This window comes from Catharus ustulatus, chromosome 3, assembly GCF_009819885.2.
Source record: "Catharus ustulatus isolate bCatUst1 chromosome 3, bCatUst1.pri.v2, whole genome shotgun sequence".
Taxonomy (NCBI): Eukaryota; Metazoa; Chordata; class Aves; order Passeriformes; family Turdidae; genus Catharus; species Catharus ustulatus.
In genome coordinates, this window is record NC_046223.1 from 108178687 (window position 1) to 108203214 (window position 24528).

At 42.0% G+C, this 24528-nt stretch overlaps 2 protein-coding genes across 2 annotated transcripts; one reads left to right on the forward strand and one right to left on the reverse strand.

Annotated features, from left to right (window-relative positions):
• The first annotated feature begins 2868 nt into the window (after positions 1 to 2868).
• LOC116993323 (mesogenin-1) lies at positions 2869 to 3384 on the forward strand. Its single transcript, XM_033053713.1, has one exon. The coding sequence runs from the start codon at positions 2869 to 2871 to the stop codon at positions 3382 to 3384; it is 516 nt and encodes a 171-aa protein (XP_032909604.1).
• An 8293-nt stretch (positions 3385 to 11677) lies between these two features.
• LOC116993633 lies at positions 11678 to 24291 on the reverse strand. The gene is made up of 20 exons (XM_033054464.1): positions 24247 to 24291; positions 22068 to 22160; positions 20738 to 20865; positions 19940 to 20083; positions 19257 to 19340; positions 18553 to 18720; positions 18389 to 18485; positions 18073 to 18296; positions 17188 to 17341; positions 16905 to 17113; positions 16703 to 16820; positions 16363 to 16568; positions 15772 to 15889; positions 15092 to 15261; positions 14251 to 14324; positions 14044 to 14171; positions 13062 to 13251; positions 12531 to 12672; positions 11874 to 11970; positions 11678 to 11742 (listed from the first exon to the last, which is right to left on the reverse strand). Exons 2-20 carry the CDS (start codon positions 22153 to 22155, stop codon positions 11678 to 11680), a joined length of 2604 nt encoding a protein of 867 aa, XP_032910355.1. The 5' UTR covers positions 22156 to 22160; positions 24247 to 24291.
• Positions 24292 to 24528: the final 237 nt, after the last annotated feature.

Sequence of the window (24528 nt, forward strand, 5' to 3'; positions counted from 1 at the left end):
CAGAGCCACCAGGGCACAGCCCCTTCTCTGGCTCTGAAGCTGGGTTGTGGCAACACTTGCTTCAGTCTGGGGAAACCCTCTGCTCACCCTGTGCCCTCGGTGGCCTCTCCTGGACCACAGTCAGCAAGCATTTGGGACATAAATAGGTGTGTCCAAGCTAAAACAGTGGCAGGGAGCACAATGGGCATAAAAAGGATGCACAGCAACTGCAAGGCATTGGCCCCATATTATCTATTAATATAGAAAAACCTGCAATCTTTTCTTGCTTGTGTTAACAGTTCACAAGAGCATAAGCTTACAAGATCCAGTGATTTTTAACGCAATCAGAGCTGTTGTCTACATACTCTCATACCCTCTCATATCCATATTGGCAGCTCTAAACATTTACTCATAAGATACAAGAAAATATATAGCTATTGCTATAATTTGCATTCCTCTTCCCAGCCTAATCTGTAATCTGTAAAAATCTTGGACATGCACAAAATCTTTCCCCTCCTTGGTGTCTGAGCAACACCTTCTATGATTTATCCATAAATTAACTGGTGAGATACATTATTTATAGCCAGCAAACAAGTGATTTGTTGAAGATTTTGCTGCTAATTTTACTGCATTAAATTACTATTTGGTTCCAAAATGAAAACTGCTGTACAGAACAATCTATATATGTGCTCACTATGTGTATTTTTAATATATTTATACATTCCACATGCATATATTATATACATGCAGACATGTATATATACATACATATGCTGGGAAGCTTATTTTCCTTTTCACACCCTGACAAAAGTGCCTCCTCTTCCACCTCCCTCTCTTTGTATTTTTGTATTTGTAGTCTTTTAATTGTTGTGTTAACAGGGGAAAAAAAAGAAAAGGAAAAAAAAAAAGACAATATACGGAGGGAAAAGAGTGGGACAGAAGAAGTTCCCTATTTATGCAAAATTAGATCTTGTGTCTAACTTGGGACATTGGGACCATTGTCTTGGTACTCAGTGAAACCATTCAGATTACTGAAGACACAGAAAATAGCTGGAATCTTGTCTAACTTTTAGTTTTTACCAGTTTTAGACTCTCTGTGCTTCTTAGGACTGTTTCATCTCATTTTCCTTAAAGAAGGACCAGAGAAGAGCTCAGAATATGATGAGGTAACCACAAAACACAAAGCAATCCTGTCTGTAGGAGCTTGTGTTGGGTAGATGTCATGATAATCAAACTTTCTCAGCTCTGGCTGAAATGCAAAAATTGTACTTTTTGGTACTCTCTTATTCATCTCAGCATAAAACCAGTAAGTGCCCCATTGATGTCTCCTGAAGTTTTGATACCTAACTCATAAAAACTCACAAAAGCCTTCCCAGTGACTATGCTGAGTATTGGTTTTTTTTCTGTGTGGTTGTAGTGAGGATTTCACAGAAGGAAGCGGCACGTTCCAGAAAACCTCAGCATGCTTTGGCTGTGTGCCACTGTGAGGCATTCCCCGCCTTTGTTTGGAGTGGATTATGGAGCATACAGAGATCATTACACAGAAGTAAACTCTAAAATAAATCCTGCTTTTATTTTTTCCTCCAGGTTGACACTCTTTCTCCCCTTCTTTTCATTATATATTACATTTTGCTTCCATTATGTGCCAACACAAAGTCATGGCAGGCAGCCAAGCTGTTCAACAGCTGCAGAGCTCAGGAGTTTTGGACAGTTTTCCTGGCTCTCCTAATGCTTTGCTGTGTGATTTGGGGAAAGTTCCTCCTTGCCTCCATCCATTTCCCCAGAGTAATAGAGAACATTAATCATCACTGTAAGCTGTACTAAAGCCTAGAGATGAAAAGTGCTTGTTATTAATGATATTAATTTATAAGTTATACATTTTCACTTGAACTGTGAAACATATAACCACTGTTGCATTGAACTGGGACTGGAAACAGGTTTTTTGGACAGAAGAACAGATTCCTAGAGGCAGAAAATTTTACAGAAGTAGCTTCTAGTCTTCTCTAACAGATATATAACATGGGTATTACTTTGAATCAAATTTTCACAGAAAATATTTGTCTGGACCCAAAATTCATCCACTGCATATTTTGCTTCCTAGACCTTTCTTGTTAATTACATTTTCCTATTTTTAATGGGACTTTGACCTTGTTTACATTTACAGATTTCCTTTTTTATTTTCCAGCCATGTATTAAAACAGCACATAAAGCTACAAACTGCAGGGGAACGCACTGCAGTTCTTTCCTGCTATCTCATATTGAAAACCGAAGTGATTGGTTTCTCAGGAGTTGCAGTCTCATGAGAGGAGAAATCCAGAGAGCCAGAACACACACAAATCCAAACAATCTTTGACTTTTGCAATTATCATGCAGATAAGGGACTGCCCCAGCAGCAGTCAGCATGGCTCACATTTTCTCTGCCCTAGTGCCATCACCTTCAGTCACCCAGAAATCAGGGTTCAATGGCTTAAATTTAGGGTTTGTGTTAGCGACCAGTAAACCCTGGATCTGTAAATTGTTCTGTAAAAGGGTGAATTTTCTTTTTCCTCTGTCACCACTTTTCCCCCCAGCCCAAGGCTCGGTGTAGATGCGCAGCCCTAATCGGTTTAGTTGCAAGAAGATAATCTTTTTTTCTCCCTTCCTTGCTTGTTGCCTGTTAGCTTAAAGGCTTTTTAGCTGAAGGTTGATAATTATCACTGAGAAGAAACTAGCACATCAGGAGTTCATTTTCTATCTTAGCACTTCTGGCGCTCCTTTGAACTCCTCGCACCAAGCCCGTGTTCCCACTCTGTCACTTGCCTCCCTCCATCATAAAAAGCTCTCGGCAGCCGCCGGCTCCAGCCTTTGCTGGTGGCCAGAGGGCATCGCTTCTCCGAGCGCTGCTCCGGCATGGACAAGCTGCACGAGACACTGATAAACATGGAAGATGCTCTGGGCTCCGAACATCCCGCCTGCTTGTCGTCCTGGGACTGGAAAAGCCCGGCCGGCTCCTTCGAGCTGCACCCCGTGTCGCCCCCGCACAGCCTGTCCCCGACGCCCTCCTTCGAGTCCTACTCCTCGTCGCCGTGCCCGGCGGCGGCCGAGGCGCCCTACGGCAGCGGGGGCAGCGGCCTGGCCGCCTACGGGCTGGTGGAGCTGCCGCCCGCGCTGCTGCCCAGCCCCGGGCAGGCCCGGCTGCCCAAGGGCACCAAGGTGCGCATGTCGGCCCAGCGCAGGAGGAAGGCCAGCGAGCGGGAGAAGCTGCGCATGAGGACCTTGGCCGACGCGCTCCACACGCTCCGCAATTACCTGCCCCCCGTCTACAGCCAGCGCGGCCAGCCCCTCACCAAAATACAGACCCTGAAGTACACCATCAAGTACATCGGCGAGCTCACCGAGCTCCTCAACAGCGTCAAGCGGGTGTAGAGCCCGCGGGAGCGCCTGCCCGGCACGCTCGGGGCCTTACAAACAAAACCATCGACACCAAAACCATCGACATTTCCTCCTCGGCAGAGCGCGGTGCGGCCCGGCGAGAGGAGCGGAACCGCCGCGGAACCTGGGACTCAATGCTGGAAGGTGATGTAGGATTGCCTCAAAACCTGAGCTGCAGCTTGCTGAGACACAAGCCTTGCTCTTTGCCCTTTTAAAAATTTTTTTTTGTTTGTTTTAATAATTTTGTTTTAATTTTTGAAAAATATTAAACCGAATCTGATACAAAAATTTAAAAAAACCCCCAAAAACCCCAGCTGATCTTCCTAGGATTTACATATCACTGTTCTGACCGAGCTTGCTTTATAAGGACAAGAGTAAATCCATAGGTGTTAAACTGAATTTTAAAAAACGACAACTGCTGCATAAGAATACTAAGTGTATTGATTTGTAGGCACTTTAATCATAGGATGAGGAAGAACATGTATTTAGTTCAAGTATTGTCTATTTATCGACATTTCCACTGTACCTAGAAATCAAGTAACTAATAGTGAGAACATTTTTGCATGTAAGAAAATAAATGTGTCATAGTCTGTATCCTGTATTATAAATCTGATTGCTAGATAAGTAAAATCTAGTGATGACTGCTAAGTATTGAAAACAAAATATGAGCAAACTGACATTTTGTATAGATAAATTGCTGTTAAGTCCTCGCTTCTTTATTAATATATACAGAAGTATATATTTTTTCTGTATTTAATGTGTAAAAAAACCCTTCTTCAATGCTGATAAATGATGGAAGATGTTTTTACATAAAATTTCTTAAACAAGATTAGATTGAGATATCTCTGGCATGGAATAAATTGATTCAGGTTTCACAAAGATGTGAAGTTCTGTTTTCAAGGTGTACTGAAATCTAGGAGGGCTCTGGTAATCATATCATTTTATTAAAAGCCATCAGATCAGCTGTTTCCTATAGTCACCCACAGTCCTGTAACACATGCACACAAAATATTTTAAAAAAACAAAAACCAAAACAACTGAGGATATAGCTTTAATCTTTAATGACTTTGACTTTCAGCTGATGGGCACCACACCACCAAAAGTATGTGCTGCTTTGTAAATCTCATTGCCTGAGTCATAGGACTTGGGCTATGAAACAAGCCAGAGAAGAGCAAACCCCAGCTGTGGGGAGCTAATTAAATCATATTAACTTTTTCTGCTGGGGGAGATGTAAGGCATAGGAAGCACAGCAGCTGGAAGGTAACAGGTTTGTCTCCCCATAGATCAGCATGTCTCTGTGGGGCAGATAGTTTAGAGCGGTGGATAAGTCCTGTAGGAGAGCACCACAAAGCTAAAACTCCATTCTCTGTTTTTTCTTTCCCCCTGTTTGGAAGGAACTATAATTATCTTTGTACTTTTTTTTCTTCCAAGGATCAGCCTAAGCTGATTCAGTGCTCTTCTCACATGGTATGTACATATTGGGGCAAGCAGAATGAAATCCAGCACTATCACAAAAAAGCAACTGCCCTGAAATTTATGCAGGTACTACTGTCACTCAGATGTAACCACATTTAAGCATATCTCCCATATGCTTCTGTTTGTAACTAACCCACATGGATTTGTTACAGGCTTTAGTGTTTCAGCAAGAATATAAATAGAATAATTTTTTAAAGCCCTGTAAAATTGTCAAATTAGAAATATGAGGTGGCAACACTGATGTCAAGAGAGCATTCCTCAGTATAAATCTGTGCAGCTGATCCAGATTTGAGCAGACTTGCCACATAGGGAAGGTCAATCTGGATCTATTTTGCAAAGGATTGAAACTGCACGATGCCCATGGGACCTTGCACAGAACCATAACTGAAAGCCTGATCTCACATGCTTTCTCAAGGACCCAAAATCTATTCATGGGAAAACTTATAAATTGGTTCTTTAAATGTTCCACACTTGAAACTACAGGTAGAGGCTATGCTCTCCAGGCTAGGGAAACCTATAGGCTCATGGTTAAAGCAGAGAAACAAGGAGTTAAAAGGATCTGCTTTCATTGTTATTTTATTTATGACCTTGGCTGGTCATCCAACATTGCTGCCTCAGTTTACCCATCTGCAAACAGCCTGGTAAGTAATGGCCTCAGAAAGCTGCTGCTCACAAAACTGAGTGAGGCTGTGTGGAGAAAGTGTCCCAGGATGAGGAACCCTGCACCTTGGAGAAGTGGCTCAGCATTCCCCCCTCCACCCCAGTGAAAGAGAGAGGTAAAGCCCTGAACTTGCTGAGCTGTAACTTTTTACATGCCCAGGGACTTCCTCTGACTCTTTGCAAGTCCAGGGTGGAGCAAACAGCTCTAAGTAGCCCCTGAGGCAAGGCTGTGAGTCTCAAGAGCATGGTACTGCGTTTGTGACAGTGAACCAAACCTTGGCTGTGTCAACCCCCTGGCACCAGCATTCCAGGGCCACTGTCCCTGGCTCCAAGGGGGCAGGGCTGCATCTAAGCTGACCTTGGGGAACAAGCTGCCCTTAATCACTCCCTGTGCCACAGTGGGGCCAAAGCTCACATCCACAATGGAGATCATTTATTAGAATAGATTGTGCCCATGCACCATTTGTTTGAGCTCCTTCCAGGGGACCACTCCTTTTACTTGGGGGGATAGTGGGAGCAATTTAGGGTGGGAAGAGGAGGAATACCTTTAGTACCTGCCTGTGACTGAGGTGTCCCAAAACACGTCAGATTTGTTCCTCCCCTTCAGAAAGAAATGAATTCTTGCTCTGCCTAACATAAAACATCTCTATAAGCTCCACTTTTTGCAACTCTTCCCCTTGACACACATATGTCACTGATTCAGAGAATGTAATCTGAATTATTGTATCCACAGCACAAGATGGTACAAGGCCTGCTGCTATTAAATGTTGGATTTTATTATTCTCAATAAAATTGAATACAGTTCAGGTTCCTCTTCTTTATCCTTTAGGCCCAGGAGTTTTGGATGTGAAAGAGATCAAGTTCCCCACTTATGGTTATGAGAGCTAACTAACCAATAAGGTCCATAAAGCTGTATTTAATTCTAACAGCAACACCACAATAATCTGTAGAAAAGAGGCAAAAATTTGAACCACAGTCTGAAAAAGTTGCACAAGTCACAGAAGTAGTGACCGTCTCTCACCTAGGAGCACCTTCTCTCAACACAGTATGTTAAAAATATACATGAAAATAAAGCTAAAATAGCTGAAAGGCCATAGCTGAAAATTTAAATTGTACTCTGCCTGATATAGTTCACCATGCTGAAAAGATGCAGGAGAGTGAACTTGGGTTAGTCCTACACAATTAACTCTTCTGTCCCCAAGACCTCATCCTTTTGCATGTATGTCATTGAAATTTCTTAGTAACTTGGAGAGCAGAACATGGATCCTAAAGAAGAAACCATCATGACTAAAATATAGTTTTCTACAGTATTCAGTCTTCTTAGGTACAGAAATTATACTTCTTAAGTGATACTAGCCATGAAAATGAAAGGATAGCAGAACAGTCCTCAAATGCTAAAGAGAAAAAGGATAAAGTACATTATAAGATGTACGGAAATTAATTGAAATGGATTTTAGAACCTCAGGAGAAGCCTTGAGTTACAGAAGGTCTTCATTTTAGTTGAACTACCAGTCCTTCACTCTCAGTTTGCTGATGAGATCATTACTATCAGTGGCTGCACAAAAGTACATTTTTCTGCCTTTTAAACAAGTATTTCCAGACTTTAAAATGCACACTTTTGACTGAGCCAGAGACAAGTAGCCCAGAAGCAGGCTGAGGGCAAGAGAAATCGTGTGAGATGACTGGACCCACCAGCTGGTTCTGAGCTGTTCTTCATGCTAAGAGTTGTGCCCTTGCCTCCTCTCTGGGTGACTTGCTGCAGGAGTCACCAGGTGTAACCACAGAGCGATGACAGTGTCAGAAGGAAGGGAAAAGAGGGATTTCAGCCCCACATCCATCCTAACCCTTTTATCAGGGAAGAAAAAGGCAGGGCAGAACAAGCAGTTACATATAATGGATTTTATACCAGTTAACTCCTTTGGTGCCATGAGCCAGCCAGTCAGTGCTGCTGGAGGGAGCAGTTGCTGGTACCAGTGATATGAGAATAGACTCTGGGTTTCATTTTCTGCCTTGGGGAGCAGAGGCTCTTCTAGGGCAGCTGGAAGGAGATGACACTGCTCTGTTCAGCAGGAGGCACAGCAATGCAAAGGAGGAAGCCTTGCAGGTAGGGCATTAGCCCAGGATTCAGGAGGCTTGCACAGCCTCACTGAGCAGGACAGGCTTTCTACCTGAATCCAGGAGCACGGCAACTTCTCTGCCACCTACTCTATACAGAGGATGCAGCAGTGTTGTCTGCCAGCAGCAGCAATAGCCAGACATAGAGCCTGAGGAGGGCAAGGAGGTCAAATCACCTCTTGAGGGTAAGAATAAGTACCTTGGAGAGAGTATTTCCAATACTTTAAGCCAGTGGTTAAAGGCTCACACGTGGAAGAAGCTCCCTAGGCAAGCCCCAGCTCTGTTATCCACAGAGCTCACCCCCCACCCCCAAAGCAGAGGGGAGCCTGGGGCCGCCCGCACACACGCAGTGCTTTGAAATTCTATGCTGAGGAGCACCACGTAGGTGCCAAGAGGTTTTATGGTGACACATTTGGGCTGCACATAGGTGTGCTTGGGACAAAGAAAACCCTGCAAATGGGCTTCAGCCAGTTCCTTGGGAGAGCTGCTTCTCTGGGAGCTGCCATATCCCTCTGACCAGGGAAGCCAGGAGCCATCCTTCCAGCTCAGCCAGCAGTAGCTAAAAAATACTCCACACAAACATTAATACAGCCCCAGCTTCTAAGAGCCCAGCATGTGACTTCTGCTCTCCAACTTATTTGCTTTGCAACCACAAATGCTCTTATTGCCTTTAACAGGCAGGAAACCGGAAGGAGAATTCACAGATCCCAATAAAGCTGTCTGTTTCTAATGAGCTATAGAAGCTGGTCCCCTTCTGAACCCCCTCCCCTGATCAAGCCCCCGGCTTTTTGCTTTTTTTATACACCAACATCAGCCCAAGCTTGCACTCGTGCAGTACTTGATGTCATGATATGGAGAAAGACTCACCTTATTTACGCTTTAAAGCATTTCTTTCCAAGCACAAAACCATCCAGTATTCTAGCTAACACTGTGCTTAGGTGTTTATGGACTCACAGACACAAATAAAAGCAGAAATTATATGAAAGCAGCTAAAGACTGAAATAGACTTGTTGCAAAAGCCAAGACTTGAACTTCCTTAAGCTTTCCAGATCATTGCAACATTGTCAGAACATGTTTTCTCTGGATATAAGTGCATAGCAGCTACTGAAGACTTTGGCATTTAAAGAAAAAGTAAAGGAATAACACCAGTGAGAAAAAATTAATTGAGCCAAAAAAGTAAATGTCACTTTGCTTAGTTTTTCAGTGTTAATTTGTTGCTACTTTAGGTCACCAAAACAGTAAAATTTTAAAATACTAGCTCTCAATGAATACAGACTATAGAAAAAATGAGATTTCTGCCTACCAGTGACCAGATATGAGGTTACTTATTAGCAGTGACATATCAACATTTATTTGAAATGGAAATAACTATCTGCAATACATTTCTGTTATTGTTCCTATTTTCCTATAAAAACAAATCACACCAGACTTCTCTTTTCCCTTACACTTTTGTCATTCACCTGTTGAAATTGCAGAAAACGTTAAGCATAAACAAAGAAGATTGATCTGCTTTCAACTTGTGTTAACAGGGATATAAAAATAACATCCCAAATACCAGGGGAAAAGCATGTGGTCATAAAATATCCACTTAAAAGGCAAAGAGGTGTTGATAAAACACTTGAAGATTTTTTTTTCTGTTTTATATATATATAGCCAGGAAGGCAGTTCCTGAATTTTAGTATAAGCAGACACCTCTGAGGGAGAGAGAGTACTGCTGTCATTTCTTTAAAAGATTTCACTGATATTCAAATGGATTTTGTGTATCTCACAGGTGTTGGAACATCTGACAAGAAGCTTTATATATACACCATTGTCCAATCATGGAAGGAAATGTCCTAGAATTTTCCCACATATCAGAAAGGTTAATAGAGAAGATGATTCTTTACATAACTCATCCCTCAAAATGGCACTAAACAAAGCTTTTAGAAGAGCTGAAGAGTAGAGCCACAGTGTTCCTGGGCATCACTTTGCTTTTCTACAACTCTTATCAACAGATAAAGCATCTCAAGGTGTTGACTATGAAAATAAATGAAGGTGTCTTAGACAAGATTGCAAATACCAGATTTCTACTCCTGATGATGTCCTTGAGTTTTGGTTTGAAGAAAAAAACCTGAAAACCCAGGAAGCCACAATCAAGATAGAGTTAACAGTACTGAAATAGCCTGCCCAACTGCAGGCTTGGTTTTCACAGCAGTCTCTAAGTGTTACACTTTTCTCCCCACACAAATGTAAGAAAGAAGGTGGCTCAGGCTCCTCAAGGCAGCCTGTGCTGTGCTGGTAGAACACTGTGATGGCAGATGAAGATTGTCATACACTCAGCTCAAGAAAACACTGCTTAACAGTCTCTTTTCTTGGTGAGACAGTCAGCATGATGCAAGATATAGGGAAGTCACCACACCACTTAAAGTACCCACAGTTGTGTTCTCTTAGGTACAAAACCCTGGCAGCACATTAGAGGTGTCTCACTTGATTTCTTAACAGGTTTTGCCTGCAGACTGAGCATTACCCAGTCCTCAGACCAGTGGGTTAACACAGGGAAAAGCACTGGCCACCAAGTCACTGACGTGTCAAATCCACTGTCAGGCTTATGTATTCTGCGTTTTCCTGCTATTCCCATGCTGATACTCCTCAATATTAAAGCTCCATGGCTTTAGTCTTCACCTACAACAGGAGCAGCAAAAATGAATCCTCAATCATAATAGCCTTCTCTACTGGAAAAGTGTCTTGATATGTTTCTCATCATGAAGCCCACACAGATTTTTCCAGACATGACAGTGAGACATCTACTACAGAAATGCTTATAGCAGCAACTGGAAGACAAACAAGACTTACATGAGCTGCAGTGACAGCACAAACTGTTTAGTGGGATCTAGGTATAGGTAGCAGCAGAGATGCGATTTTTTTCTACTCTTATGCTGTCTCACAAAGTGCTAATAGATTCACAAAATACATTCTTGCTCAAGTTAACTTGCACAGAAATTCCCTGTTGTATAATTCTCTTTAATCTAAAGTTAAAAAGCAGACACCCATTATTGTGTATTTCCCCCAAAGGGATCAAGATTCATACTAAGCAGTAGCTTTCATTAAAACAGGAGAATGCAATATGAATCCAAACTCTTTTCACACCACTGTTCAGATGCAAAGAATAGACCAAAAAATTTTACCCATTAAAAAAACCAATCAAACAACAAAACACACAGAGGGAAATCTGACAGGACCTAAGCATCATGTTCTCCAGTAAGGAAAAATCCTTAACACTTAGCAGATAGGGTCCATGTACTGTCATTATTACTATTATAAGTCTTCACTAAAAATTGTTTCCTTTTAGGCTGACAGGATACTCAGCTAAGCAGTCACTGATGTTACCTGTGTGCAATTTGACCCACCTAGAAAAGGCAACTTGACACTGCAGAGCCACAAGCCTCCTGCAAGAATCACAGTTTATAGCCTTCCTGTCAACAGCCACTACAGGCTCAAGGATGTTCATCCCATCTGACTCCAAAAAAAACCCACATTCTTTTACTGACATCAAGCTCCCTGCAGTCCTTTGTTCATACAGAAGCTTAAAAAAAAAGCTTGAAGTGATTTACAATAAAGTTCACACCTGTTGCCATCTTCCTCCCCTACTCCAAAACAGATGCTTCCAACTGCAAAGCAGCACAAGTTCCAGACATGTCAGCTGAGCACACAAACGACTAAGAGTTTAATGCTATAAAGGAACAGAGAAGAACAATACAATAATTTAACTTGAAAAGGGTCGGTTAAGTAATATTGCATGTAACTTCTCCATAGATACTGACAATCTATTTTCCCAGCAGATACCACAGAAACAATTTGACTTGTGAATCTGGGCAGCAGGCTGTGCTTGTTTAGACCATCTAACTGACTTCATAAAATGAAGTAGCTCTTGTTTAGTCTGTCAGAAGTTGGTGCGTTCACCTGCAGGAGAAGAGAAGCACACACAAGTCTGTTACTTTAGAGTAGCAGTACACTTGGTGTTCCAGTAGTGTAATTTAAGATTGACACCAACCTCTCCTTAGTTTTTCTTCCTAACAAGCACTGGTCCAGATGACACTTGCCCGTGTGGATGCACTCTGTGTGCTGCAAGACATTTCAGCTTTTCATTTCGTGTCTAGGACTAAAATTCTGTGACCTGACATGACTCGTGAGAGCACATGCCAAATTGCTGAGCAAAAACACAGGAGAGACTTGAGACATGCCTGTTTTCTTACCCAGTCTGTGTTCCCCAGGATTGCATCTCCTTGGACAAAAAATGTCTAAAGGCTGTTGCCTAGTGTTGCAGATCACCACAGTGCAGTGGAAATACAGCTACAAGACAGGAAAACTTTGGTTATGTTTAGGGAAGTCTTATTTGGAATCCAATGTATACTGATCCCAAAGGACATGAAGGTTGTGTCAAGGTTGGGGGTGGCCTCTTCTCCCAGGCAACTAGTCACAGGGCAAGGCAAAATGGCCTAATTGCACTAGGAGCTGTTCAGATTGGGTATTAGGTAAGAGTTTTTCACTGAAAAAGTGACAAAGCATTGGAACAGCCTCCTAGGGGAAGTGGTGGAGTCACTATACACAGAAGTGTTAAAAAATGAGTAGAGGTGGCACTTCACAATTTTATTTAGTGGGCATGATGGTAATTAAAAATTGGACTTGAGAATCATGGGGGTCTGTTCCAACTTGAACGAGTCTATAATTCTGTTCTGTGAACAGAACAAAAGTGGCTGGTCTTTATTCACCCCTTCCAGAATGTTATACCTTCAGGAGGTGTCCAGCAGCCCCAGGCAGCACTGGCCAGCTGAGCCCTTACACAGCATTGGCTGTAGGCACCACCCCTGCCAGGACTGCCAGCAGCTCATGACAGAACAGACACATCTCACCTGCTCTTGTAACAGAGATGTGCCCTGGACAAAGGTGAACACCCTCACTTCAAATCTCTTGAAGTGCTGAGGAAATTTTACTCTGAGGCTGTAATCAACTTTGTGGAAGACAGTTCTGTAGGAGTCTTTGTTGTTTTCACACCTGTTTGTGAAAGTGGGAGAAAATGTATTTAATCCAGACCTTCTACCAGATATTCAAACACAGCAAAGAGCTTTCCTTTCCATTTTCCTTGGGCCATAGGGAAATGAATAACATCTCCCCAGTTTGTGATCTTTGGCCATAGTCAGGGATGCTTCTTGCTTTCTTTCCAGCCAGAACTGTTAGCTAGAAGTTCTTCTGGTCACTCACACAACCTCCTGCCCCAGAAGGCACAGCCACTGTGCTGACACCAGTAAGTGCCCCACAGATTAGCAGCAATTGCCTCCAAGGTGGCCTCTGCCACTTCCACCTCTGCCTCTCTCCCTTTCCTCCCACAGGGACAGCACCCTGTGCTGAGCAGTTACCAAACAGAGGAGGGAAGCCTTCCTCACCCATGGTCAAGGATGTGCCATTTGGGGAGGCTGTCCTGGCTCTGGGAGTTGGTAGCCCAACAGTCATCCAGGTTTAGATCCAGTCTTGCATCTTTAGGCTGGAGAAGTTCAACTTCAAAATACAGAGCCTCCCTCAGGTATTTTACCACAGGATATTCTGATTCCTGGTAGGGTTCTGAATAGGATTGCTCTGCAAAAGAGTATTGATATTAAGAATCTCCTTTTTGTGGAGTAAGTATTCACACACTCCCTGCTTCTCTCTTTTTTCCACTTCCATTTACTCTGGCACAGTAATACTAAAACCTGGAACAGCATACAAATTTCAAGAAAAGGGGATAGAATGGCAAGAGAGCAAGATCAGCACTGAAAGCAAAAGTCTCAACTGTATTCCCTGGCTCTGAGGAGCCAGAAATGAAACACTCCTTCTGCAAAAAGCCGTAAGAGTAAGATTTTTATTCAAAATTGTCTCTAAAGTAATGAGAAGGGAAAAATCAATTTTAAAAAATTCTAATGGCTATTCCAGTCATTATGAGTGTTTGGTTCAGGCTTCAGTCAGCCCTTTCTGCTGGCATAGGTACCCTTCTAAAGCAGTATTACATCTTTGACACAGGTTACAGCTATTGCAGTGAGTTGCTGAATCTGCTTAGCAACACTTAGGAGAAAGAAGCTGGCATCACATTCACTACACAAAATTTTCATTGTGCCCAGAGGAAGCAAGAAAACCATACATATGTCAGTGACACTGAGGCTCTTCCACCACAGATATTTGACCATTTTTCTTGCATTTTGGAATAGAAAATTCCTGTTAGAGGCCTTAAAAATTCTCCATTTCATCCCTTGATATATTTAAAAGTCATCTAAGCATGGTGCTAGGCAGTATTTTCTACACTGTCCTATGTGAGCAGAGTGGATGAGTAAGATCAATCTTCGGTCCCTTCTTGCCTCAGCCAGTGATTTTATAGAGTCTAATCACAGATGTTACCTTTGAAAAGCTTCAATGAAAGAGTGAGACAGCCAAGCCCTGGCTTAACACTGGGTGGTGGGCTCTTCTTAGATTCATATCGAACATCAGCAGTCTGCTTGACTGCATATGAGCAGAGAAACTTCAGCCTGAGAAAAGAGGATTAGCATTAGATTTTTTTACAGCCAAAGTAACATGCCCAACCTTTTTTGAGGGAATGACACTTACTGGTATATGGGTGTATCATTGCCAGGTCTGAAATAGAGTACTTCATTTTCATATGTCGTAGTTGTGCTGTTGGACTGGAAGATGTACACATTACAAACAGGGCAGCCACATCAGAGTCTGATTTGTGTTTGGAACAATATCTGTATCCCTCCACTTGACTGTCAGATTCCACTGAGCAGAGTATGCCTAGAAGCAGCCAGAAATTACCAGCCAGCAGCCCAATGCCCACAGAACTAAAGCTGACCATAGCTGACAGCTATGCTACAGTCAAGAAGAAAATTTATCAGCTTGATTATGACAGAACACCCTAGAAAGGGAGCACATGGGTCCTGAGAAAAACAGCAGCTATGTCTGTTTACTCAATCAGTGAGTAGAATGAGATGCAACAATGCAGAAACGAGCTGCATTTATGATACATGAATTCAGGCATGTTCTGATCATTTGTTATTTTATCTGTTTTCTACTTGTACGGTATTTGGTGGTAGGATCAGTATTTGCTCTAGTCTTTGGCCATGTAGTCATTAGCAATACCCAACCAGTTTCTGCAGGGTGTACAAATACATCTGAACAGCACAAACTCACATTCAAGTCCACCACAATGGGCAGAGGTGTCAAACTGAAGGCTAGTTCCAAAAAACACCTCTGACCTTGAAAAAACATTTTTACTCAATAAGAACTTCTGCTCAGCTGAATTTAGTAAGCTCAGGAAAAGTCTAGATGTATTACTGTGCTGGTCTCAGCTGTGACTTCCATGTAGCTTCTGCTCACCTCTGAACCTCTGCCAAGTCTAGCAGTAACCCCACCCCAATGCAGAATAAACTTCATGTGACTGAGCCCTTACCTTTCTACTTGTTCCACAAGTGTCCACATTGAACTTGAAGGTTGCAGTCTTCTCTGTCACCAGACTGGGTTTGCACTGTCTGTCCCTCAAGACAAGCAGAGCAGTGTCTAGGTCTTCACCCCCTGCCAGTTTGATTGCAGTAATAATCACAGTGCCATTGGGCAGGCACTCTGAAAGAGAAACATACATTTTCCCACAAATCAGGATTCAAACTCCTTTTGTAGCCTAAAAACAATTCTCAATAGATTTGCTGGCAAGTTCTTTTGGCAGCTCACAAGGAGCTCTCACTCTCTTCAAAAGGATTTTTCTAGCCAAGATACTCAATACACTTAATGCTGATGAGTAGCTTTAGAATGACTAATATATGTCTTAATTCTCCCCACATTCCACCAAAACCCCCCACCTAATTCAACTCTCAAAATCACAAAAACCCTTTAAAAAAGCCTCTTGATTTTGGAGGCGTGCAGGGAAGTAGACTTTCCCACTGCCATCCCCCATTCCTGTACCAGGGAGGACAATCACTCCAATATTTAATTTGACTTGCCTTGTGGCATATTAACTAGTAAGAAATCTAACAAGCAGAGTGTCACACAACTCTAAAACCTAGAAACATTTCAGACTGCATGGCTTAGTTTTCCACCTCAAATAGCACTAACAGTTAATCCCCAACATGCTATTACGTATTAGCTCTGAAGGTGAAAATAAGCAGGAAACTGAGAAATCTCTCCTCTGAGCCAAGGTGATGCCATCCTTCAAGGTTAAGTGGAATGAAGCCTTTATTGCAGAGTTATGAAAGCCCTAGAGATGACAATCACAGGTTAAACAGGAGAATAAGGACACAGTGTTCAACTAAAGCATTCAAAAACTAAGGGCAGGTTATCACAAACCAAAGATAATGGTGCTTGAGCAAAGTCAAATACACAGGATGTATTTAAACAGAATGTTTGTAATTCAGAACCTCACACAGTGAGCTTTTTCAGTTGTTTTGCAAAAGAGTGCAATACAAACTCCATTGCACATATAGAGGTCCTCAAAGATGCTCAGTCATAAAGTAAATGCAGAATATATTTCTGTTTTTCCCCCTTGCTATTTTATCAACATCAACCAAGGGAAATTAAAGTTTTTTCAGAAGGGCAGAAAATAACCCTCCATTATAACTTTGAAGACTGTCTCAAAGAGAAGCCTCATTTTGCTTTCAAGAATATACTGTGTCCTGTTGACATCTCACAGCTAGAACGTGCCTTTCAACTGCTCCATGTTGGCAGCCTTACCTCATAGCCCACATGGGGAGAAAGGAAAGGGACAGAGATTGCCAGGTGAGTGCCATTGTCCCTCAGAATGTAGTTGTACTTCTGTGCAGCCTCTGGGGTCAGGTGCCAGTCTGAGATGAAAGGTAGCCAGTTTTGGTCCACATTCCCACGAGTGATAATGAGATGAAGGTTCCTCCCATCACAAAACCCTCCTGCGCTGGGCAGTACTGCAAAACAGCCAGGAGTCAGCCGGCTGCCATCAGTTTAACACAGCTCCCTGGGACTGGCAGTATCCCTGGCTGAAACCAGCCCAGTTCACAGCCAGGTTGGTGCAGTTTCACTCAGGTTCCACAAAGCTTACCTGCATCTTTCACAGCTGACAGTGCAATTACTGGGACAACAAAGGTCTCACTTGATGGATAGGTGATGAACGCGAGTGTGACATTCAGGGTGTATGCTCTCATGTCCTCTCTCATGTACTAGGAAAATCATATTTAGACATGAAAAATCACCAAGTGATATCATCTCTATACCATGGGATGCTGCAGTGCCTTAGTACACACCTCTTTTTTAACACTTGGTGCATCAAGTGGGACTTGCATTACATATGCTTTGCTTCCATTAGCATATCTGTTCCTGTGTATTAGGTAGCCATGCTGAACAGCTTCAGGTACAGCCACAGCAACCCCTTCAATGGTTAGGTTCACAAGCTCAACATCTGGGAGGAATGTTCCCACTGTAACATTCATTAGTCTTGCACTCAGATTTAAATCTGAAAAGGAAAAAATAGCATTAAGCTCTTAACTGTACCAAAACCTTTGGTAAATTCAACATTCAGCTACTTACTATTGGTTATAGCAACTTCTGTTTGTTCAAATGGTGTTTCTATTTCCTTGATGATAGTATGTTTGGTTAGTCTCCATTTGTTGTCTTCCCACTGGTGTTCCAAGAACAGGTTGATGGCATATTTTACCCCAAGTTGTCCATTGTTGACAGAAGTCTAAAATTTCAAATCAGCACTATTTAGTATGGCTTGATTTTGCATTTAAGTTATGTTGGAATATCTCAAGGTGAGCTAAATCTCCAGCCCCAACCAATTGCCCTTTTTGCTCAGGAATACTGAACTCTTGTAAAGCTGTTGAGATTATCTCAGAATACTCAGACTTCCTTTGGAAAATGATCTTCTACTCCCCGCAAAGCAGCGGGGGACATTGAATAGGGTTGCTCCTGCAACTTCACCAGAAATTCAGTTGCTGCATTTGCCCAGGACTCAGTTTACCCCAAGAAGCTAGATTTAGGTGTGTAGTCCCAATCCACCCCAAGAACACATGATCTGCTGGACTAACAGGTTAGTCCCATTCTCTTAAGTGGTCTGTATAAAATACAACAGAACCCATGCATGCTTTACAGTCCACTTAGGACCATCTCTGAGGAGCATGACATCAGAACTAATAGGTGAAAGCTCTGTCTTAACTTGAGGAAACCATTAATCAATAGTTCTGTGTAGGATTCTGTCTACCTGTGCTTAAAAGGGAAAAAAAAAAAGTCTTCATATAGTGGTGATTACAAATGCTATCTTTGTCTGGGCTTCAGGAATTTTTAACAAACCCTTTGTTCTCCCTCACTCCCATCTTTTGTTTGAAAAGCACGAGATGAAGAATTATTCCTCATCAGAAAACAAACCAACATCCCAGAATATTGCCTCTATGCCACCTAATATAAGTCACTGACCTTGTAATAGCCACCTTCTGCACCTATTGGAATCTTCATTGTAATTGCTTTTAACTCATTCAATAACACATATTTCCTGGAAGCCATTTCCTTGGCAGAAAGTTTGCGTAGATCCACACCAGCTTCCACAAGCACATCCTTGAAGCTAGTCACTCCAGCATAAAGTGGTGGAATATACTTTGGAACAGTCCAGGTGATGGTTTTGTTCGTGTAGTCCACACCACCTTAGGGAAAAGACATGGAAGCTGTCAGCTCACTAGTTGTGAGCCTGTCCCAGTACATTTTTGGCATTGTAGCATGGTACCACACTCCTTACCTACAGGACATGCTACAGCAGTATCCACCATCAGGATCACCCACTGGTATTTGTAAAATGTACTTGATCTCAGCACAGCAAAGGTAATTCCCTGATCCTGCAAGGAAGGCGTGGTTAGACCTGCACAGCCTGGCAGCCTGTTGGGCCAGAAGGAGCACACCAACCTCAAGCAGCTGAACTTGGGCAGCAGTGTATGGCACTCGCAGCACAACCCTGGAGTCCGTGGTGTTGAGTCCATAGCCTGCACTCCAAGCACTGCTCACAAGCAGAGCCCTTTTTTCTTCTGGCTGGTGAAATACTGTTTGCCATATTGAGGCTTCTTCTGCTTTTGCCTACCCAGAGAAATTCATCCATAGTTTAAAGATGATGTTCAAAGGAACAGGTTTACTGCATTGAACGATTTACTATCTTGAATTTCCCAGCAGTTTTGTTGCCTTACTTTGAATTTTACTAATGGGATATCTCTCCAGCTTTCCCAACCTCATGCTTCCAGAAAACTTTCCATATTGAGGGCAACAGAGAATAACTAATGGCACTAACTGCACTGCTGCAGACTCTGCACATACAGAGTCCAAGAAGAAAAAAAGCCTCTTCATAGTTTTTTTTAGGCCATGGGGTCTTCAAGAGATATTTTTGTTGTTGGGGTTTTTTGGGTTTTTTTGCATAATTTCTTGCCTAGGGAAAACCTGATTTCTGCCTGCAGTTGTCTGTATTTCTAATCTATAAAAACATACTAAAACCACTTGATACAGAAGTTCTGTTTTTGCCACTTAAATACTTTTTGAAAGTACTGCATGGTTAAAGAAAATAGGATAGTTGTGCTAGAGGTAGCACTAGCTTTTGCTAGAAAGAAAACCTGTAGTTTTACTTCTGGAAATACAAGAGTCCAGTCCTCAGGTTCATCTTGAATGAAGTCTTTTATAGACTGTGGAACCTCCCTCATGATAGAAACCTGAGGGGGAAAAAACATCTATAAGGGGTTTGCTGATAGCACTTATCTCCTTGTTTTCAACACCTTACAAGCCTATTTCAAGGGAAACCAGCATTTCCTAGAGAGAGATGCCACCACACCTGGTGATTTACCTATAGACTGCTGGATTTCAGTTTCATTTTATTTTCCTGTCTTCTACTTTCTGTTTCCACTTAAGACCAGAGTTTGTTCTTGACTCCCACATTCTCTTCCAAGAGAAGTCCATTTTCCCTTTTGAATGCCTCCCCAGCAAATTCAGCAGGGAAACTTCTTTTAGGAGATATACATTCTCTGCTGTCTCAAATAAGATTTGTTGGGGCAGCATTCTGTGAGTTCAATCTATGAGCATAACCTTTTGAATATAATTTCCCAGTTTTATTAGATATTACTGCTAATATAGGTTATGCATCATAATATAAATGTATCACTTAAGATGCATCCTGCACTCTCACTAACAAGTTAGTTGTGGTAGGGCAGTCTGAAGCAGATTAAATTCTAGGAATATGCATTGGAAACACAATCTAAGAGAGCATCTTGTAGTACTTACCTCTCTACTTGTAGCACTTTGCATAAGTACTTACCTCCATGTAGTTATTTTCACATATTAACTCTCTGGCACTCCATAGACCATAATGGCAACTTGCACTTTTCAGATGAGTTGTAGCATTGCTCATATCAGGAACATGAGATGCTTTGATTTGTATAGTTAGTGTGAACACATCTTTCTGCATGGGTAAAGGGAACATCTGCCTGTTAGGTTGATTTTCCTTAGCTGGGCATCACCTATCCTTGTGACCCTAAAGTAGCTTACAAAACACATTCACAAAAGAGCAACTCCATACTGAAGCATTATCACTTTCAACTTCATTAACTATACAAGATATAGGCATGTAGCTACACAGTAACATAAATACTTTGGGTTGCAGGTTTGTTCCTTTTGTATAGCCCCAGCATTGGAAGTAGGAAAACAATAAAACCCAAGACACAACTGATTTTTTTGTTTTATGACACAGTAGCACTGAACCAGCAACCAAAGTTTGAGTTTTTATTGTGATGTGTCTCAAGACACTAAATATTGTCAGGGCAGAGTGCAACACAGCTGCCAGATGCAATTCCCTATTGTAATCCACAAGAAAATAGTTGCCCTTTTAGGGCACATGTGATGTACTTCATGTGTTCATCTGTAGGCTCTCCATATGGCAGAACCATGGAATATTCTCAGATCTCTGGATACATTTGAAGAAAATGAAATTATCCTCTGCTAACAGATACTCAAGACATTATGAAACCTCAGTTAATTTCCATTAACAATTCAGTAATTTCTCACATAAAGTCAGTGTATAAGAGCACTGTAGTGAAAACATCTGTTACAGGCTTACCTGTAAGTGAGAATGGCAGCTCAGTGCAGAGGCACGGAACTCAATGTTCCTCCAGCTGTTGTAAGTCACTGTATAGCCACACTGTGCTGCCATGGCCTCATCAAGCTCCCAGGCTGTGCCAGACTGATCTACAGGCACATAAATAGCAAAGAACTGTATAAACAAGTGTAACTGCTGCTCTGCCACAAGGACTCAGCTGAACCTGCTCTGATACAGCCCTGCTGCATCCCCTGGGCTCAGAGAGCTGCAAAGTGGGGAAAGAGCTGTGACAAAGTGTGAAAAAAGAAAGAATGATAAAATGACAGTCACACTGGGACAGAAAACACTTGCAGCTGAAGGACTGAAGATGGAAAAAAGCCCCAACCCACCAGCATGGTGACAGATGACAACAGCAACATCAGGACACAGACCTGTGGCTGGCACAGGCTCACGCTTCTCTGATGCCTGCCCAGCAGAGTCTCTTCAGGAGACAATCCACCAGGATGATGAACACACTGAAGATAAGCTTGGATCTTTTTAGCATACAAACCATTTTTATGGATTTGAGCTTTTTAGCGTTTTGTCTTTTAGCTGTTTTGGTTTTTTCCTTTCCAAAAAGGATCGCTCTATGGTTTAAGATATATGTATCCCAGCTGCACAGTGTTTTTGTGTATGAGTGAAGATGTCTGAACAAAGAACATGTTTTAAGTGGGTTTTGACACAGGTTTAACTTTCTAGAAGAATGGATACCATGGAGAACTTTTTCAAGGCCAAATTTACATTTTATACATATAATCTTACAGCAGGTGTTTATAGCCCAAGAAGTGTTATCACTGTGCCCTTCCAGGACATTCAGTGATGCTTTTCACAGGGACGTACCACTTGCTGACTACTAAGTCCATAGCTAGAGGGCCCAGTTAATTTTTCTTAAACTTCATTAAGTATACACCTCCAACCAACTGAAGCCAAGAAGGTGAAAAGTGCAAAAATCCGTAACGTTGTGCCAACTTCAGCTAGTGAATTTTCAGAACAGTATGTGCTGTTACTAGAAAACATTATTTTCACAAAAAAAATCCACCAGCTTTAAAATGCCTAGAAACTACCATGTGCATTTCAATTTGTGCCCAAAGATAGCAAAATCAAGTCTAATCATGGTTAAGTTATCAAAAAACAAGTGGACAGTATAGGTTACATGGAAACCAAGGTAGCAGTTGGGTTTACTTACAATGAGATCCAACCTAAGCCCTATAATAGTAGAATAATCCAGGGAATTCTACTATAGAAGGACCTCAGAGAATTTTAAACATTTCACCATGTGCAGCTGTCTCAAAGTTCTTCTACATCAACTTACCAACAATAAAAAGAGATAAGTACTTGTCTTCAAAGTATTCTGCACTCAGTGTTATCCTCAGAAGGTTCCCCAAGCACTCCAAACTCATGGGTCCTGTATTTTCAAATGTATTGAAAAGCTGGTAAGATGGGGATTCAAAATAAGATACAAACAAATCTGCTGCTTCCCAGATTGCTTTATAAAGTCAGTGTTGTGACAGTCAGACATGTCTGGTCAGGAGGGGTAAGAGGGCTGTGTTTACACTACCAGTAATCCCAGGGGGAAAGTTAACTCCAAAATTAGTATCCTATTAGTAATGGTGTTTAAGGATTTGGCAATGCTACCTGCAACAGCTGGTCATGGAAATAGGATTTTGGAACAGCTACTACATTGCTGCCCCAAGCTGAACACCTTAGATGAAATAAAACAATGTGAAAGTACCACACACACCCGAAAAGAGAAAAAAACCCAGCCTCTTAACCAAAAACTCCCAACCAATAAAACCTTACAAACAAACCACAAAACCAGAAACCTCCCCCTTTATCCCTCCATTCACAAGAGGAACCAAAAGCCAGTTTTGGTGGAGAGCAGCCACATCAGCTGTCCATCAGCCTACCCTGGTCACTTGCCCAAGGACCAGTGCCAGAAGCCAGCTGGCTCACACTGGGAAAGGACCACCCAGGAGCAAAGTCAAGGGCTTGAGAAGCTCCAGTCCCAAACTGTCACCACAGCATAAACTAGCCCTGGCTCCCACCTTTTACAGGCAGGGAGCAGGTACACACTGTCCTAAGTGTAGGACTAGGGACCAGAGAAGGCTTCTCATTTGACATGCATGTCTAATAAATGGGGATTTGTTGCTTCAAATAGGAGCTTCTGTGGCATCATGTGCATCATGATGGCACCAACTAAACCTTTTAAAATAGTGGTGCAATTTGAGAGCTGACAGGATTCTTCTCCCTAGAGGGTTCAGCACTGTAGGCTGAAGTTTACTAGTGATGCAATTCCCACGTCAGAGATGGTCACTAAGGAGCAGCAGACTGATGCTGGGGAACATGACTCTGTTCCACCCATACTCCAAGCTACCTACTGGATTCAGTGCAGAAGCTAGATAACTGCTCCAAGCTGGATAAACCTTCTCCAGAACCTATTTACTTTGATCTTTGGGGATTGCCAGTGTGTTTTATAGAAGACCCCCTGTGAGTAGGGCAGACAGTCCTAGAAACAGCTCTCTGCATCTGCTGCTCCAGGACCAGCTCTGTTGTGTAAGGAAAGACTTTTGGCTAAGAAAAATGTTTCCTCTGAGATGAATCACTGCTATCTTTATAATATTTTGTTCTGTTTTTGGCTGGGATAAATTTCATTTTTTTCCTAGTAGCTGGTACAGAGCTGCATTTTGGATTCAGTGCAAGAATTATGCTGATAACACACTGAAGTTTTGGTTGTTGCTGAGCAGTACTTAGCACCAAGCCAAAGACTTTTAAAGTGGTTTGTGTTGTGTCAGAGAGGAGGTACACAATAAGCCAGGAGGCAGCACTATCAGGACAACTTAGCTGAACTGGGCAAATGTATATTCTATGCAATAGACTGTCATGACCTATATATAAACCCGGGAGAATTGTCTGGAGGCACAAATCACTGCTCAGGGACAGACTAGGCATCAGTTGTAATGAGCAACTCTATTGTACAACACAAATTTTTGTTAGGTTTTATAACTTCAAAAATTAAAATTATTAACATAATTGGTATTGTCATATTTTACTTGGTTCCAATATTGAAAATATTGTTCTGAATCCATGAGGCTTTTCCTGAGCCTTCTCCCCATTCTGCAGGGGTGGGAGGGGTTGAGGAATGAGCAAACAGCTGCCTGGTACTTAGCTAGGCTAAACTATGATAAAAGACCTTACACATTGTATGGCAACTAACAACAACCACACTCAAGAAAATAAGAGTAAAGCCCTTAGTAATTCATCAGTACTTGTTACCAGAGCGAGGAAAGGTATAAACATTTGCTTAATATAGTGACTCATGAAACTAGAATGTATTTTCCAGTAAATTCCTGTATATTTAAAGTTTCTCAGAAAAATGCAAAAGTAAGGCTGCCAGAAGAGCTTCAGACTCTTCTGAAACACACACATAAGCCTAGATACCACCTATGGAAAAGCCTGGAAACTGATGTGAAATCAGTTTATAGCAGCATTACCTGGTGTCTCTTGAGTCCATACCCCAGAGAAAAATACCCCTATTAGTAACAACCTGTAAGAGAAGACAGGGATTAGCAGCAGTTTCAGTCAGGGCAAGTTGATAACAAATTTCTTGCTCAGAAAGTTCTCCTCAGAATATTAAACTAGCCTTAAGTTTAGGGCAACAATTCTAGACCAAGCAATTGGAAAAAGGGATTTTCCTTAGTCATCACTAGAAGATTAGGGAAGGCAAACCAGAAAATACATTTAATGACTTAAGTGAGATCACTTATATTTAGTAG